Below are 17,051 nucleotides of genomic sequence, written 5' to 3' on the forward strand. Positions count from 1 at the left end.
TGTAGCTAGGGAGAGGGGGCCTATGTTCACCTCTCTCCCCAGTGGCCCCTTGGAGTGAGGGAGATAATGAAAAAGATACAGAGGGGTGGAACTGGGGGCCCAAGTTCTTTGAACCCATCCGCTCAATTATAGCTACGCCCCTGCTCTGTACACAAAGCCAATGGGCTTCTTTCTCTTAACTCCATTGAGAAGGGCTCTGTTGTATCCTATCCAGTTATCTTTTGCTGTTTGTTTGCTTGCTTGCTTGTACTTTTGTCCCAAGGGGGATCCTGTATGTATGTGTGGGGGAAGAGTCAGAAAGGAAAAGGGAGGGGAAGGAGGAGGAGAAAATGGAGTGGTTGCTGAATAAACCTTGAGTTAAATCCACATAAGATTTCCTTGTGTGTATGAGGGAAGAAGAAGCTATAAAACAGGCTCCTTTCCTGTATCTTCACTGTCTGCTATCCTGAAGAGCCTACCACACTACCACAGTTCATTTCCCCCAACAAATCAAAGAGTTGGAAAAGTCAAAGGCAACTTAGTTCATGCCCTGCTGTGAGGCAAGATGATCAATAACGCTGCGTTTGTGACTTTAGCGGTAGCATAACAGACAGAAACACAATGGATAAAACTCCCCCATCACTGCATCTCTTTCAGACTTAGCCAAAGCCCCCTGGGCATCTGCTTCCCCTTGCAAAGTACACTGTATACTAATTTTGCCCCACCCTCCATTCTCCCCAGTCTTTCCACCTGTGCGGTGTAAATAAATTCCCTCCCATCTCCCCCCACCCCGCCGACCTGAAAAAGGGGAAGGTAGCAGGCTTTTCCTCCTCCTCGTGTGTGCCTGTCCCATTCCCTGCCATCCAAGGGACAGTACACAGAGCACAAGGAAGTGTATGAAGGATCCCACACTTGCCTCTGCTCCATATCCCACCCCCTGCCCTTTCGAACAACAAGGAGTGGAACAGAGAAGCAGGAGGAGAGGAGCATCGGCAGCCAGTGAGCTACTATTGCTGCTGCTGCTGCAGCTGGCCAGTAGGGGGCAGCCACCTGCCTGCTAATTCGCCACCTCTCCTGAAGCCGTTGCTTCGCCACATCTCATTGGCAGGCTGGTCATGATCTCTGTCCCAGAAAAGGCTGGCACAGGGAACCAAGGTGACAAGTTAGCAGCAGTATGTAATCGTGGAAATGTCCTGACCCATGATACAGGATTCATCTAATAATAAACACACTCTGTATCCACGGATTGGTTCTACTAATTACCAATAAATGAATGGGTGGGTTCCTTAAAGGTATTAGTTAAAGCCATGGTGATGCTCCATGAATGTTAGATTAGAGTTATTTATTTTGATTAAATCAGACCACCAAACCTAGACACCTCTGCAACTGAAGGAAATTCTGATCTGTGGCTGAAGCCTCTAAATTATTTGCTTCACTCTAAAGCCAATGAGACTATTCCAGAGTGGGGATTGCAGACTACTCTCTCGGAGAAGTATTTATCTTTCAGCATGTGTTTAAGTCATTTAATGAATTGGATCTGTTGAGAAAAATATTTGCAAATACACAGAGAATGCACTGCAGGTCATTAATTTACTGAAAGAGGGAGCAAAGGGCAGGGATTTGGCCTAAGACATCTCATTTGGCATTTTCTCCAGGAGAGAAACATAATTGCATGTCACAGGCACAGCTGTTAAAGTTCAACTAATTATACCACCCTCTGTGCTTCCCAACAGGTACTATTAATTGTATGTTTATATTTCATGAGGTATTGATTTTTAAGTGCAGGCATTTGCCAATAGGAGAAAAGCAATGGCTGGAACTCTTAACCGTTGTTTGCTCAAAAACACCTTTCAGGCGTCCAGCAGCTGCCATTTTCTTCCTTCCCTTCCCTTCCTTTGTTTTGTGCACTTTAGGATGTCAAGTTTTTGCCTCAACATACATGGAAAGTTCAAATGACACAAAGCTGAGGATTGTCTTGAGAAGAAAGCACCTTCATTTCGGTAGGGCAAGTTGACACCTTCTGGCTCTAATATGCTGACTGTCCCACTGTGCAAATGGCTGTTGTCATGAGGAAAGTCTCCAATGCTTTCTGTTGTCAGCCTCTGCCAGGAATTAGGGATGAGCAAACCGGTTCGATTCAACGGCTCGACATTGGACTGAAAACGTCACCAGCAGCAGCTGTTGGGGGGGGCGGGGGTTGTGAGCTTTTTCAGTTTAAAAAAAACCACTCAATTTTTTTGACTTACCCCCTCTGGGGGGCTGCTCCAAGGCCATGGGGGTCAGGCCATGCAGAGGCCTATTGGGCATGCATGGCAGCCTGCAAAATGGTGACGGAGGTGAGGCCTGCAATGGGTCGAAGACTGCCTGAACAGGGCGATTTGAGCCATAACGGAGGCCCATGGGGAGAGGGGAACATCTGGAGAGACACCCCCGTAGCCTTGGAGAAGCCCCCCCAGAGAGGGGTAAGTAGAAAATAAATAAACACATTTTAACCAAAAAAGCTCATGAACCCCCCTGAACCAAACTTGGGGGGGGGGTTCGAGGGGGTGCCAGACCGAACTGGTCCGGTCTGGTTTGAGTCCAGTTCAGACTCGAACCAAACTGGGCCAGCCAATTTTATGCACACCCATACCAGGAATGTGGAGCAGGGCTGTACAGGCTCTCCAAATGAAGGTAGCTGCCATTCTTGTGCCAAGTCAGTGGTGGTCCTGAGTCCACCATAGACCTCTGAATACCTCCATAGCAGATCCTGGGCTAATTTGGGGGGGGGGGGTTGACATTTTGATATTTTTGGTTGGTAGTCAACTTAAAAGTCCTATTTGTGGTGGAAAGTACTATTACAGTGGTGGGCAAAATTGGCCCTCTAGCTGTTGTTGAACTATAACTCCTTTCTTCCCCAGGCCCAATAAGTTGTGGCTGGGAATGATGGGAGTGGTAGTTCAACAACAGCTGGAGGGCCAAGTTGTTGTTATTATTATTATTATTACATTTATATCCCGCTCTTCCTCCAAGGAGCCCAGAGCAGTGTACTACATACTTGAGTTTCTCTTTCACAACAACCCTGTGAAGTAGGTTAGGCTGAGAGAGAAGTGACTGGCCCAGAGTCACCCAGCTAGTTTCATGGCTGAATGGGGATTTGAACTCAGGTCTCCCCGTTCCTAGTCCAGCACTCTAACCACTACACCACGCCTCTCTGTGCTATTATGACTACGCACTTCTAGAGTCACAATCCTTTCCCTGTTGGGACACACAGCTGGGGGGCACAGCTCAGAAATCATCAGTTTGTGGGATAAAATGTCTGGATGATGGTAACATACATTATTAGGATGTATCATTTGGGGAAAGCGTTGTTAAGCACAAGTTGCAAGCATTAAAGGCCATATCAACCAAAGGAAAACAAATGTAAGTGCTGCTGTCTTGAGAACTGTGGCACTATGATATCAGTTTGCATTACTTTCAAAGGGTGGAAGCTCTAGAGAGCAACAATAGTAACCCGGTTTAGCTGGAAATGAATGAATGTCATACATACTGCAGGCCTTTGATTCTGACATGGTGGGAGGGGAGGAGAACTTGGGCTGGATGTTTGTGTTGTTTGGGGGTGTTCATGCTCCTACACCAAGGAATCCTGTCAAACCCAATGAAACGGCAAGAGTTGATCAGGAACTGCTGCCGTGATTGTTTGCCAGTAACAGGAGAGGTGCTGACACCAGCCCCAGCTGGAAGAAATAACTAATGATTTAACAGCAACTGGAAGAGTCTCCTGGAAAGATGCAATGAAACTAAAAGCCGCCTCACTGGCAGCCTGTTTTTCAAATGCTGAAAGCTCGTTTGGAGTGCAGACACTGTGCCCACAACTGCAAGCACACATTAACACTGGCATGCCTGACTTCCAAGGCTCCTGTGGAGTTCCCAGCATCAAGGGTAGTAAAAGCGGGATGGGGGAGCGGCATGGGGCTCATCAATGTCTAGAAAAGTTTGACAAGAGGTAGGAAACAGCAGTGAATGTAACTGTGCATTCTTACTCTGTTTCTGACTCTGCTCCTACTCCCTTTTAAGTTTCCCCCACCTCCAGCTTTCATGAAAACTCTTAGCTCTAGTTAAGAAAAACCGAAATATAAGCTGCTGTGCATATAACCGAAATATAAGCATGCTCTCTGTTTATGTCTGACATGATTCCATTTGTATGCCTCAAAAGGCATGGGCTTGTTCAGCCATGGGACACATCGTTTCTTTAGCTAGGGGGCAATGGATTCTATATGCATCCATTCTGCAGCTATTCAGGGGGAGGCCTGAGCCAGATGATAGAAGGGCCCTCTCTGCCTCGGGTGAAACTGAGGCTTTGCCACAGTTGATTCAGACAAGAGCCATTACTGCACTACTGAGAGCTAAGTGAGATCTGGGTTATTAGAATATGGTACAAACTATATGGCAGCTCCGTTGCGTTTGTTTGCAGATTCTTTATGACCCTCCGCTGACATTAGCTCATCCCTACAAAGAAGTTTTAAAAATCATTGTCCCAATTTACAGTTGGGGGGAAAAGACACCTGGATGATATGACTGGGGCCCCATAAATTAGTGCCAGATTAATGTGGGCAGGAGGTGGTAAGAAGCAGGTCTCCCTGGTCCTAGACCAACACTCTAAGCACTACACCACACTGGCTCAATGTTTTGAGGTTAGGGGAACAATCATGTAATGGCATCCATCCTCCCTCCGACTCCACAGAAAACATCCTGTCCTTTCCCCCACCCTGGTTTCTGTCTGAAAAGCAGTTGGGGAAGACAGAGATATTCTAATCGGTGTGTTTCCAAGAATCATTCAGAGAGCTGGCATTCCCCTTCCCGCTGACTGTGGTGGAATGAGAACCCGTTGCCAAGCGATGCTAGATATTTCGACAGCAGTTTGACAGATTCCTGTGACATTGGAGACTGATTGGTTTAAGAACCCCATGGGGCAACCCGACCAAAGAATACAATTGCAGGGAGTCATGGGCTCCAGCGAAAGGGATTCCCCTGGTAACTAGACAAAGAGGCACCTTTCAAAATGGTATTTCTCTTATATTTAACAGGGGGAGAGCAGCTGGCCCAGTTCAGCCCCAGCACAGCACCCTTCTTGTGGCTGTTGCCAGTGTCTCCCTCGTGCTTCTTCTTAAAGGCCTTCGTAGGAGGTCTTTGGAGACAGGGAACCACCTCATTATTTTAATGCTTTTTAAAATGTAAACTCTGAGAACGTCTTCATTGAAAACAGGTATATAAATAGTAGTGGTGGTAGTAGCAGTAGAAGGTATTGTGTTTGGTTTGCAAAAACCCTAAAACAACTTGAGACCTAAGGTCACTGGCATTTATTTTGAGACCACTCATATTGAGGTAAAAGGAACAAATTTCAAGTTATGTGTCACACTGTCCAGATACACTCAGTACAGTGGTGGATCCATAATCGAGTAACTGTGTGTTGTGCCCCACTGCGAGGGAGTCACTGTGCTCCCTCAGCTTTCTCCTCAGCAGCCACCCAGCCACCATCTCTGGCCTCCACGGACCCCACTCACCACTATCATTGCTGGCTTGCTTCCCTTTGCCAACTGTGATGCAGTATAATGCTATCACCACCAGTGTTTCCTCTAACAGGGATTCCCAGATGTTGTTGACTACAACTCCCATAATGCCCAAGCAAAAGCCATTGCAGCTGGGGATTCTGGGAGTTGTAGTCAGAAACATCTGGGTACCCCTGTTGGAGGGAACATTGATTACCACCCCAGCCATTGCTAGAATGGGCTCACGCAAGGGTGGTAATGTCATTATACCACATCACAGCAGTATGGTGGAAGACAGCTGGCAGCAGCGAAACAACAGCAACAAATATTTATATACCGCTTTTCAACAAAGATTTCCAACGCGGTTTACATAGAGAAACAAATAAATAAAGATGGCTCCCTGTCCCCAAAGGGCTCACAATCTAAAAAGAAACACAAGATAAGACACCAGCAACAGTCACTGGAGGTACTGTGCTGGGGGTGAATAGGGCCAGTTACTCTCCCCCTGCTAAATAAAGAGAATCACCGCATTAAAAAGGTGTCTCTTTGCCCAGTTAGCAGGGGTTAAAGAAGAGGCCACAGAGGTCAGTGGTGGATGGGGGGCAAACTGCAGCAATCATGAGTGGGGCTGCAGAGACCAGCAGTGGGAGGGTGAGGGGCTGTGGTGGGTGAGTGGCAGCAGTGGGTCATCCAACAATCTAGACATGGGCCACCACCAATATCACTGTGCCACTGACCTAATATAAGTGCACAAAAACATATGCACACAGAGCAAAACCATACCATACTTTCAGTCCATAGATCACACCGTTTAAAAGGGTAGTCTAACCCTTTCAGGATGTAACAGATCTTCATTGCATTGGTCTTTAAAACATACTTTGTGTTCTCCTAGTTGCCCAGGAACACTTGAAGGCCATGTGAACGCATTTCCCTTTTGTTAATAATACTAAAAATTAACCCACCCACCCACCCCCCGCAAAAAACCAACCCCACATTCCTCTGTTAAGCCGGTCTCATTAAGTTTAACAGGTGGGTTTAAAATATTAAACAAATATGTCTGAAGAGGTAGGCAAGCTGAAAATCAATCTCAGCCGAGTTTGAATGGAAAATGCCTGAATTATTTAATCTCCAGAAAATTAGGGCTGGTGAAATGGCCAGCTCAGTCTTACGATATAAAATGCTACTGATACCACTGTCAGAAAAGGGAAGCACTGATAGGTCACCATGGATGGATGGAAGCACTGTTCTTGGAGTGCATCAGAAACAGGGTGTCCCACCACACACACACACACACACACACACACTGCAAACATGTACTAACTCTTGAACTATATAGACTGAATAGTTAGAGTTAGATAACATACTTTGTTCTGCTTGCTTAAATTCAATTCCATATGTTCTCCAGGTTTCACAAATACAGAAGATCAGAGTGGTTTGGGGACATTTAGCATCATGTTACCTAGTCCCCAGGGATTCCTTTCTATTTTATCACAGCTTGTTAAGATAACCTCCTACATGTGTGCAACTGTGTCTTCAAACCAATTTATTCTTTACCCTCACAGCTATATCTGTTTTACTGATATGTTTTGTATAATCTGTTTGTTGGATTTATTCCAACGGTTTTGCTATGATCTGATGACTAAATGCAAATAAAGTAAATAAATACATACAACTGTATCTGAGAAACTATTCCAGAATTGTACATCTCTCTTTGTTTAAAATGAAACCCTCCTGATTATTTTGTTCAGACTAAATTTATTAATGGCCAATTTATAATCATGAATTCCTTAACACAGTGGGGAATATAAACAGGTCTTCTGTCCAAGTACGTTAGTGCTTTTGAAGGAGTTGTAGGGTGCAGACATATGATGGCCTTTTCCCCCTGGACATTCTTTTAATCTCTGCTCATCAGTTAAATTTTCTCTTGCTATAATTCCAGTGTGTCTCTGTGCCTCTCATGTGATATTTTAGATTCGGGAATTACTTGTGAGAGCAACTTTGGTGTTGCAAGATGGGAAGTCATATTAAGTAGACCAGAATTCCTTCCCATGGCAGAGAGCACCTTGTGACTCACAAGAGACGAGCTTGTGTGTGTGTGTGTGTGTGTGTGTGTATGTGTGTGTGTGTGTGTGTGTGTGTGTGTGTTGGGATTGTTTTTTGAAATGTGAGCCTATTTTTTTCTATCTTGTGGGAAGCTCTTAGATCATCAAGGCCTTTTTTCACTATTTGCAGGACATCTCTTCTGTGAGCTCTGTGTGTGTGGGAAGGAAGGCTTGTTTGCTGTGACAGAGCTCTCTTCTTTGTACCCTTTCCTTCCTTTTAACTAATATCATAGTCGCTTCAGCTGACACTTCATGCTTTCTAATGTATACAGAAAGAATAATACCACTAAAATGGAAATTTTATAAGTTCAATAATAGGTACCGTTCGTTTTTCCCATGTTCTGATCATGCCATTTGGCATGGAAAGGCAGACCAGACCATTTCTACAATAATATAGTCAAATGGGCATGATATGGCTTTTAAAAAACGAGTTCTACTACCTAAGCTGGAGAAGACAGGTAGGTATGAAGTGGCTGCAAGTAGTAAAGGAAGCTTTACAACAAGCCCAGATAGAAACAAGTATGAAAGAGAAAAGGAGACACAACTGCAAGAGAGGTTAAAGCTGTAATACCTGTCCTTATTTCTGTTCTCTTTGTAGATTTTATTTTCACAAACATCAATTTTTCTTAAACATGTAAAAGTAATTGGGTGACATCCAATTAACCCTCCACCAGCACAAGGTGGAGGAGCAACTTCCGGATCTCCTCTCTTTTCCCCTCTGTAGCTGCAGCTTCCCAAAACCCTCAGGGACATAGAGCTATGTTTCTCTCAACATAACAAGACTCTGTGATTGCAAAGTACATGTGGATTGCTGAGAACCAGAAGAGATTCAGTGACGTCTCTTGTTGGACCAAAAACCCTTAATCAAGGCATTTGCAAGCTTTCAACTTCACTAAAAGTCTTAAGGCAGAAACCAACTAGAAAGGAAGCTGTGTTGACCTGTTGCAGCAAAACACACAGGTCTACATCCACACTAATGCTGCATATGCAGAACCTCAGAAAGTATGCATGCAGTAGCTAAGTACCCACTTCTAAACACAGATACTTGTGTGTAGAGGGCAATTTTTGCCTATCTCCCCTTCTGCCAGAAGCTCTTTGTGCCACCTGACATTATTCCCTGAGGGCTGCAGGTCAGGATCCTCAAGGACATTAGTGTGTGTTACACAGAGCACTTCTGGGAGAAGAGGAGATTGACTAAAATTGCCCCTGGAATGCAAGCACCCACTCTTCAGAAGTGGGACCATAGCCACTACACATGTGCTTCTTTTGCTTGCATGCACACACAACCTAGTCTGGATATTAGCCACTATAACCTTTTCAGGGGCTCACCACTTAAGGCATGCTAGGTTCTGACTTTGAATCTTACATGAAGATCCAAAGTCTTCCTACTTCTCTACTTCATTCCTCATCCAGTGATGGTCCCATCGCATCCCATACTGATCACCCCACAGCCCATACCTGCAGATGACCTCTCCCAGTGATTTCATGTTGAACAGCATGAGGGACAGAATAGAACCCTGTGGCATTCTTTAGCCCAAGGTGTTGAACAGGCACTCACAGTACCACGTTCTGGATATGGCCCTCAAGGTAGGATTGGAGTCATCATAAAGCAGTGCCCCCCGCCCCACACCCGGAAGGAGATATGTAATATGTAATAGCCTCCCAAATGTTCATTCATTCATCCGGAAGCAGCCATAGGAGGCTGCCAGCTTGACTGAAGGAAAGGCTTCAGCCTTTCCCCTCCAGCCAGTTTCCTACTAAAAACCAGTTTGCTGGTTCAACTCTTGGGGAACAAGATAAAGGTACTTGTATTTCTCCCCCATGGGTGGAAAAGCAACTGGGACAGAAGCTTTTCTGGAAAAATTGTGGAAATTTTCTGGAAAACTTTTCTGGAAAAATCCAGGGTTACGCCAGGAGTTCTCACACTTTTTAGATATTGTGACCCCCTAAAATAACATAAAACTACACTCCCACCCTATGTTCAAAGATTCTGCTGACCTCCTGACTGTGTAGACCTGAAGCATGTCACTGAGAGTAAAGAGATGTGTTTCCAGTCTAACAGAGCTCTTCCCAAGCATGGACAAGCAACAAAAAAATTATTTGTGCTCTTGCACAAGAGCAGAAGAAAACCCGTGCGTCAGCAGCACAGCAGACCAGCGTGGGGGTTAGTGCTCTGTGGATGTTAGGAGCACCCACACTTTATTAGTCAGGATGTCAATCATTGATTTGATTAAGGAGAGATAAATAAAGTATATTTACCTTTTCAAAGAGAAGGATGAGTGTGCTTGCTCCTACTTAGCTTTCCAAACCTGGGCTTTATATTTAAGACTGCCAATCTAATTTCAGCCTCCAGGTTATTGTCAATAGGTGTTTGCTCTTTATAGCAGCAACTGCTGAAAATTCTGATTCACACAACTAGGAATCAAGCAAAGGGAGTCAGTAATTTCATAGCTTTCTCGTTTAATTCTTGGTACTCAGCTTGCACACTAATCCAAAATTCAGGAAGAGACTTTGTCAAGAACTTAAAGCGAAGAGCTGCTTTTCCTTCTCTGACACATGGGGGGGGGGGCCAGGAGCAGCAAACCGCCCGGCTCCTCACAAAGCCAAGGGCAGGCACAGCAATGGCACTCTTTTGGCCACTTACTAGACCAGCTCCAGTGAGTGTCTCCCAAGAGGGAATTTTCCCTTGGTCCTTCAGCCAAAGGAGTGCCGCTGCTGTGCCTGCCCTTGGCTTTGTGAGCAGTGGAGGAGTCTGGCAGTTGTGGCTTCGGAGCCTGTCTGTCTCCTGCCGTCCCTGACTGTCTCCACGCCTCAGAGAAGGTGGGAAAGACCCTGCTTTACGTTTACTTTAAGTTCCCAACGTTTAAGAAATGTAGCCAGCAACAGTAATAGACTAGCCAAAAGCATTGACATTTTGAGGGCACAATTCCGCTTTTCCAGGTGCAAAATTTGAGTTAGCATGGCACAGAAGTGTTTCAGTGTCTTAGAGCAGAATACACACAGCCCTGGTTTGGTCCTGAGGGGTGGGGGTGACTATTCATTACACTGAGTCAGATTTGCTTTGAGTCAGCCCATGGAATTCCCGACACAAATCCCAGAGCAGTCCTGAAGCCGTAACCTAAGCAGCCCCACGAACCTCACCCATTCTGTGCATTAATAGAAACCTCACTCACAACATGTCTAGTCATCCAGTCCCCTGACATATCTCAACAGCTGTCCATACGGCCGACTGCCCATCGACCCAGCCCCCAACCTACTCCACTTTGGCATCGCAGGGCTGACATTTGAAAATGCTTAGATGTGCCAAGACTCTGGAAGACACATCAGATTAGCTTGCAGTGTTTCTTGCCACAGGCAGATTGATCCAGAATCGCTACATCGGTGTCTTGGGTGCAAGCTTTCCAGTCATGTCCGAAGGCAAGGCTCTCAAAGTCCGGGTGACTTTTGCTGTCATTTTGGTTGGCATGGCTTTACTGTTTGCAGCAGTGGTGACAGATCACTGGGCTGTGCTGAGTCCTAAGGTGGAGAATTACAATGCTACCTGTGAGGCAGCTCACTTTGGGCTATGGCGGCTCTGTACAAAACGGATATATGTGCAAGAAGACGAGGTGGCCCAGGAGAAAGGCTGTGGGCCAATAAGCCTGCCAGGAGGTATGTGTCTCTGCTCCCTGTCTCACCACCTTGACAAGGCATCCGAGAGCATGTTACAATGGCAAGTCATTAGGAAGTTAGGCGGGCCGGGCATGCCTGGAAAACTGGATTCATTTCCCAAATTTGGTTTTCAAACTAACGAGGGCAATGCATTTCTTCACATTTCTTTTAGGTTCTGTCTGCTGCCTTTGCACATAGTCGCTGAATGTTTAGACAATGCTCACCAGCTCCCTTGTACAACAGTAATGACTGCTATAAAGGGAGAACAGTCGGGAAGGCAGAGAGCAAAGAGAAGGCAGAAGATAAAGGAGATCTTCTCTCCTGACTCTTTGATGGCATGTCAGTGGAGCTAGTCTTACAGAGCCAACACAAATCTTTATTCAGGCTACAAAGGAAGGAAGGAAGAAAAAGAACAGTGGCTTATAAAAACACTACAGTACCAAAGCCAGTACTGGCAGTCTTCTCATTAAGTAGATGTCTTGATTCCAATAATTATGCCATACAAAAAGTTTTGCGGGAGATCTATACTTAGCTACTATTGAAAAGTTGTATTACTTAGGATGACATAGGACTATAGGATGTGGGCTGTTTTATGGCAAGGAAAACCCCCCGCTGTCAATGTGTTGTTAGAAATAACTGTGGTTCATCCCGTCACACATTTACCTGGATGCATAACAGAGAACACACTGGATCCAGTAGACGCGCATATAAACCAATGTAAAGCAACAAGTACCACCTAGTTCTGGATGCAGATGGGCAGTCACAAAGCCCATAGATAGCTGCTCTTGACTCAATGTTCTCTGAGCTTTCTTCCCAAGAGTGAGTTTTATATTACTGAAACTGAGGATATGAAGACACAGGAGTGAAAGAGAGTGAGATTGTGGTGGCTGGCTCTGTCCCTGACCAATATGTGTCCATTCAAGGTTTGAGTGGTTCCCGTTCATACAGATGTACACATGTAAAGACTTCTCTGCACAGTCAAGAATGCTGGGCAGGGGAGGGTTCCTAGTCACACTGAGAGAACCTTGAGCGTGCACACTTGTATACATGTGTGTTCCATTCAGACCTTGGACAAATGTGCATAGGTAAAGGACAGAGCCTGCCAAAGTGATTCCCCTCCCCTCATCTGCACGCATTCATATCCATTTGTCATCTGAAAAAATTGAGGGAAACGGCCGATTCGGTGAGTCAAAAGCAACAACATTCATGGGCTAAGGCTAAGCAATGTATATGGGCTAAGTACCCAGAATGTTGGGGGCAATATGCTAAATCATTGTAAACCGCTTAGAGAGCTCCGGCTATAAAGCAGTATATAAATGTAAGTGCTATTGCTACTGCTATTGCTAAGTGCTAAGGATTCCATTAGACCTGAGACGAGCAGTTAAGATGGGGTGCTGTGATTTTTGGACACTGGTGCTAAGGAAACATCGTATCTGGGGGCTGTGGAAGGAAATGTGGGCATGATGGGAGACCAATCCATACCATACTGGGAAGAAATATTGTGGAGTAGCCTGGGGGTGAGGGAAACAAACTAGGAAGTCGGACTGGGCAGGTACTGTATAAAAGACAGAGTTCTCATTCTTTTTGCAGAGGTGTAAAGAAGAGCATTTTGGCAGATACACCTATTTTCACTTCTGCCTTAAGCAGCTGCACACACCAGCAACATCCCTTCTTCTGCCTAACTATAAAAGGTAGAGGTGCCCTGTCTTCCTTGTGCATCTGGGGACTGCAAAGTGTTTTGCTCAGGGCCATGACATCAATGCAGGCCTTTACTTAGCTTCTTGAGAGCTAGAACATGTGACCTATGCCCCCATTTAAAGCTAAATAGCATCTCATCTCTGTGGCAGCGGGGATAGTTGTGACAAAACAGACCAAGCTCTGGCCTGTTCTTACCTACACTGTTCTTACCTCCCTGCAGTGTGCCTTTTGGGATCCCAGCCATGGTCATGCCTGGCAGTTTTTAGTCAAATAATCAAATGTACGCAGAGCACTTAGCTTGTTTCTTTAAAAAAAAGTCTAATTCAATGTTTGTGTTAATTTAGCAAGCAGAGTACTGTGAAATTATTATAAACCTGGCATAACCTTTTGATCTGAACCGTTTGATCTTTGAAATTATATGGTATTTATTTTATAAAGCAGTCAAAAAGTCTGTGTCATAGCAATAGGGCGGACGCATTCATTGGTCAGAGGAGTTGCTTTGCCCAAGCCACCAGCCACTGTAGGGGTCTAGGCAGTTGATGTATCAAGTTGTCCTAGCTCAGTTATGATTTCCATCCTTTCCCCAGGCCCATTTCTGCAACAAGGCAGTGCTGTCCCATCCCCTGACCCATGGTCAGTTACAATCACTACCACTTGTCCCCATAGCTCAGGCCCCAGGTCCATTTTCTCCTCCCCCGGAAGCTAAGACACAATCATAAAGCTATTGTAGACAGTGAGGCTGTTCACATGAGCAGCCCTACCTGGGTAGGGTTGCTCATGTGGCGTGTCGGGCTTGTGCCTGATCCTGATGCTGCCACGCCAAGTAGCCATATAGACTCCTACCTTGGGACCCAGTCATGTGTCTGCTCGGGCAGCCACAGCGCTGGGCACCTAGAGCGCCTAGCTTGCAAGGAAGTCCCCCAATGCACCGCACTGCTTGTGTGGTGCATTGTGGGATTTCTGGAGGCCAGGCTGCATTTCCTTGGCCTCCAAAATGCTGCACTGCTCGCTGCAATGGTGATTGTGTGTGTGGCAGGCTGAGCGGTGAGGTGAAAGGATTGCCACAGTCATGTGTGGGAAGGTAGGTATAATCCTGCCTTTCCCCTAGACTTCCCTAGTCTCCAGGGACTTTGATCGTGTACATGATCTTAGTGGCTGACATCCAGACTAACCTACTGAATAAGATGGATCAGCAATGACTCTGAAAGACTAGTTAATTTCAATGGGACTAGTCAACAGCCTGGATGCCAGTCAGTGTATGTTTGTGCTGAAGCCCCCCTCCTCATGAAACACTACAGCTAATTTGAGGAAGGCTGGATCCCCTTAAAGTTTTTCTATAAACAATGTTTAGGGATCCAGACATTACTCATGGATTTCTTCACCCTGAATTAGACAACCACGTTCTTCTGGCTCCCATGATGTCCTCTCACCCATGTGGTGCCTTTCTTGCCAACTTCTCTTTCTCCCAGCAGCAGCAGACCTAGCCACACCCTTTGCCTCCCAGCAAACCAGCAGACTCAAACTCTTTGTCCACCCACTCACCCTACTAAGGCATCAGCCTCAGTTCCAAAGTTTGGAGGATTTCTAAAGCCCAGGCATCATCCATGTCTGCAACTGTGCTGGGAGATTTTGGCTTTGTTGGGTTGCTTATGTCAGTGTCTCAGCTGGAAGGACTGGCTTGCAGAACCATCCCACATCACCACCACCAGCACCACCACCACCACCTCCTTCCTGCTTCACACCAGTTGAGGTAGTTGGCCTTCCAGGAACAAAAGCCAACTGAAGAAATGGGTAAAGCCACCCTTTCATGATCTGAAGGAGATTCTATTTATTTGTCACATTTGTGCTTCTGCCTTCATGACATATATTTCCAGGGTGGAAATATTTTCATTTGCAGATGGATCGTCGTGGATCACCCCAGGCTGCCGATCATGGAAGCGCCTGTCATCATGATTACAGCGCTTCCCTCTACACACAAACGCTGCCATTTATGTGAGTAGTGCCAGGGGAGGACGTGTGTCAGGCTAGGGCAGGATTTCCAACCTGTCTTCAGCACTTATAAGTGAGATCAGCAGTGTCTTTTAAAACACGTGGTTAGGGCTACTAGAATGGGATTTGCGGGGAGAGCTGGCTTGACCCGCTCTCCCTGCACGCGAGCAGGAAGCCCTCCCTAGGTGGCCAGATTGGCTGCCTAGACGATTACCGGCTCCATCACAGAGCCAGTTGGGGTAGCAGGATTCAGGGGTCTCCTGGCCCCCAGAAGTCCCAGAATGAGTTGCGCAAGTGCATGGAGCATTCTGGGAGGCCCCCCCAACATCGGAATGCTTGTAGTAGCCTCCAGGTTGGGAGCCTGCTCATGAGTTGCTGTGTTGCAGAGCTGTGCTGCTGTGACACACGAGCAGTAAACCCACTTTTCAGATGCTCCTGGAACCACAACCCAGGTTAAGCGGTGGGCTACCCAAGAGGGTTTGCTGCTGCCGGGAGCTGCGCAGCTCCTGGTGGTTCTGGCGCACAGTGGGAACCGGGCTGGGCTCCCTTAACCTGGTTCCCACTGCACGGGAGAATAGCCTCTAGGTCTTTTTGATCCAGAAATAGATGCAGATTGTGTACCAACTAAAGCTGGAGAAAGCACCCCGCCTTCAAGCTACACAGGACCCCTGAGCATTCAAGTGCAAGGTCAGGTCCAGGAGAACTGCCAAGTTGAAAATCTCCTCCTTCAAGGGGAGCACAACCCTATCAAGAGCTGGTTGATCGATCTTTAGCAAATCAACAGTCCTAGGGGAGCTTTTGTCTTACCTGGACTTAATTTCAGCTTCTTAGCTGACACCCCTCACTTCACTGCCTCCAAACACTGGCTTAATTTAAGGCGACTGCTTCTTCAGCTGAGGATGGCAAAGATATATACAGCTGGGTGTCATCAGCTTACTGGTGACACCCATTGCCAAAGCTCTGGATTATATCTCCCACATCATATAGATGTTGAAAAGCACTGGAGACAAAACAGAATCCTGCAGGATGCCCCAAGGCATCCAACAGGAGTCCCACAGCACTACTTTTGGAACTTACCCTGCAGGAAGGAGCAGAACCACTGCAAAAAAAGTGCTTCTTAACCCCATGCCCACAAGGTGGTCAACAGTATTATAATCCATTCATCAGTCCAGCTGTTTTTAAAGGTTTGCTTACCATAGGGACACACTCCTGCTGTCCAGCTCCTAACGGAAACCATGTAACCAGAGCAGTTTCAGTCCCAAAACCATGGTGAAAGCAACTATCAACACATTATTATTTATTTATTTATTCGATTTCTATACTGCCCTTCCAAAAATGGCTCAGGGCAGTTTACACAGAGCAATAATAAATAAATAAGATGGATCCTTGTCCCCAAAGGGCTCACAATCTAAAAAGAAACATAAGATAGACACCAGCAACAGTCACTGGAAGTACTGTACTGGGGGTGGATAGGGCCAGTTACTCTCCCCCTGCTAAATAAAGAGAATCACCACATTGAAAAGTGCCTCTTTGCCAAGTTAGCAGGGGTTATCATGCTTACTCAGACCAGTGTCAGGGACTCCTTCCTTTGGAACCCCAGGAAGTCTTTAGAGGGAGAGCTCATAAGCAGCAGAACCCCTGATCCAGAACCAGATATCCCTCTGTTACTCAAAACTACCGCTGGTGGCTCTAGGGTATATTTGGGCAACACTACACCTGAGGAAGACTGCTCTCCAGAGACCCTAGACCCAACCCCACTGGGGAACCACCAGTGTCTCCACCAAACCGCCAGGAACAACATTGCTATTGAATTCAGGTCCAGATGTGCCAATAAAGGTCCAGATGTGACAATGATAGCAAAGTAGGGATGTGCATGGATCGTGGTGGCTGTGCGGCTCCATCACTCACCTGGCCTCCACACATGCGCAGGGGCTGCTAGAGGGAATACTGCAGCAGCAGGAAGCTGCCTGGAGCGGCAGTCCCACTGGTAAGGCCCTCCGTCTTTCCTTTTAATGGTGCTGCTCACCGCCCACCCCCCAGGGCTGCATCGAGCCACCAGACCAGTCTGAGGTTCAGCCGAACCGGGCCGCCAGACTGTGGACCA

The 17,051-nt window shown here is 46.4% G+C and overlaps 1 protein-coding gene across 1 annotated transcript in view; it reads left to right on the forward strand.

The window, feature by feature from the left end:
• The first annotated feature begins 10,910 nt into the window (after nt 1-10,910).
• Nucleotides 10,911-17,051, forward strand: part of CACNG1 (calcium voltage-gated channel auxiliary subunit gamma 1) — a 50,313-nt gene continuing 44,172 nt past the window's right edge. Inside the window, exon 1 of the mRNA XM_053299122.1 lies at nt 10,911-11,260. Coding sequence (XP_053155097.1) covers nt 11,017-11,260 — 244 coding nt within the window. The 5' untranslated portion in view covers nt 10,911-11,016. The remainder of the gene's footprint in view (nt 11,261-17,051) is intronic.

Source organism: Hemicordylus capensis, chromosome 2 (genome assembly GCF_027244095.1).
Source record: "Hemicordylus capensis ecotype Gifberg chromosome 2, rHemCap1.1.pri, whole genome shotgun sequence".
In the NCBI taxonomy this organism is placed as follows: Eukaryota; Metazoa; Chordata; class Lepidosauria; order Squamata; family Cordylidae; genus Hemicordylus; species Hemicordylus capensis.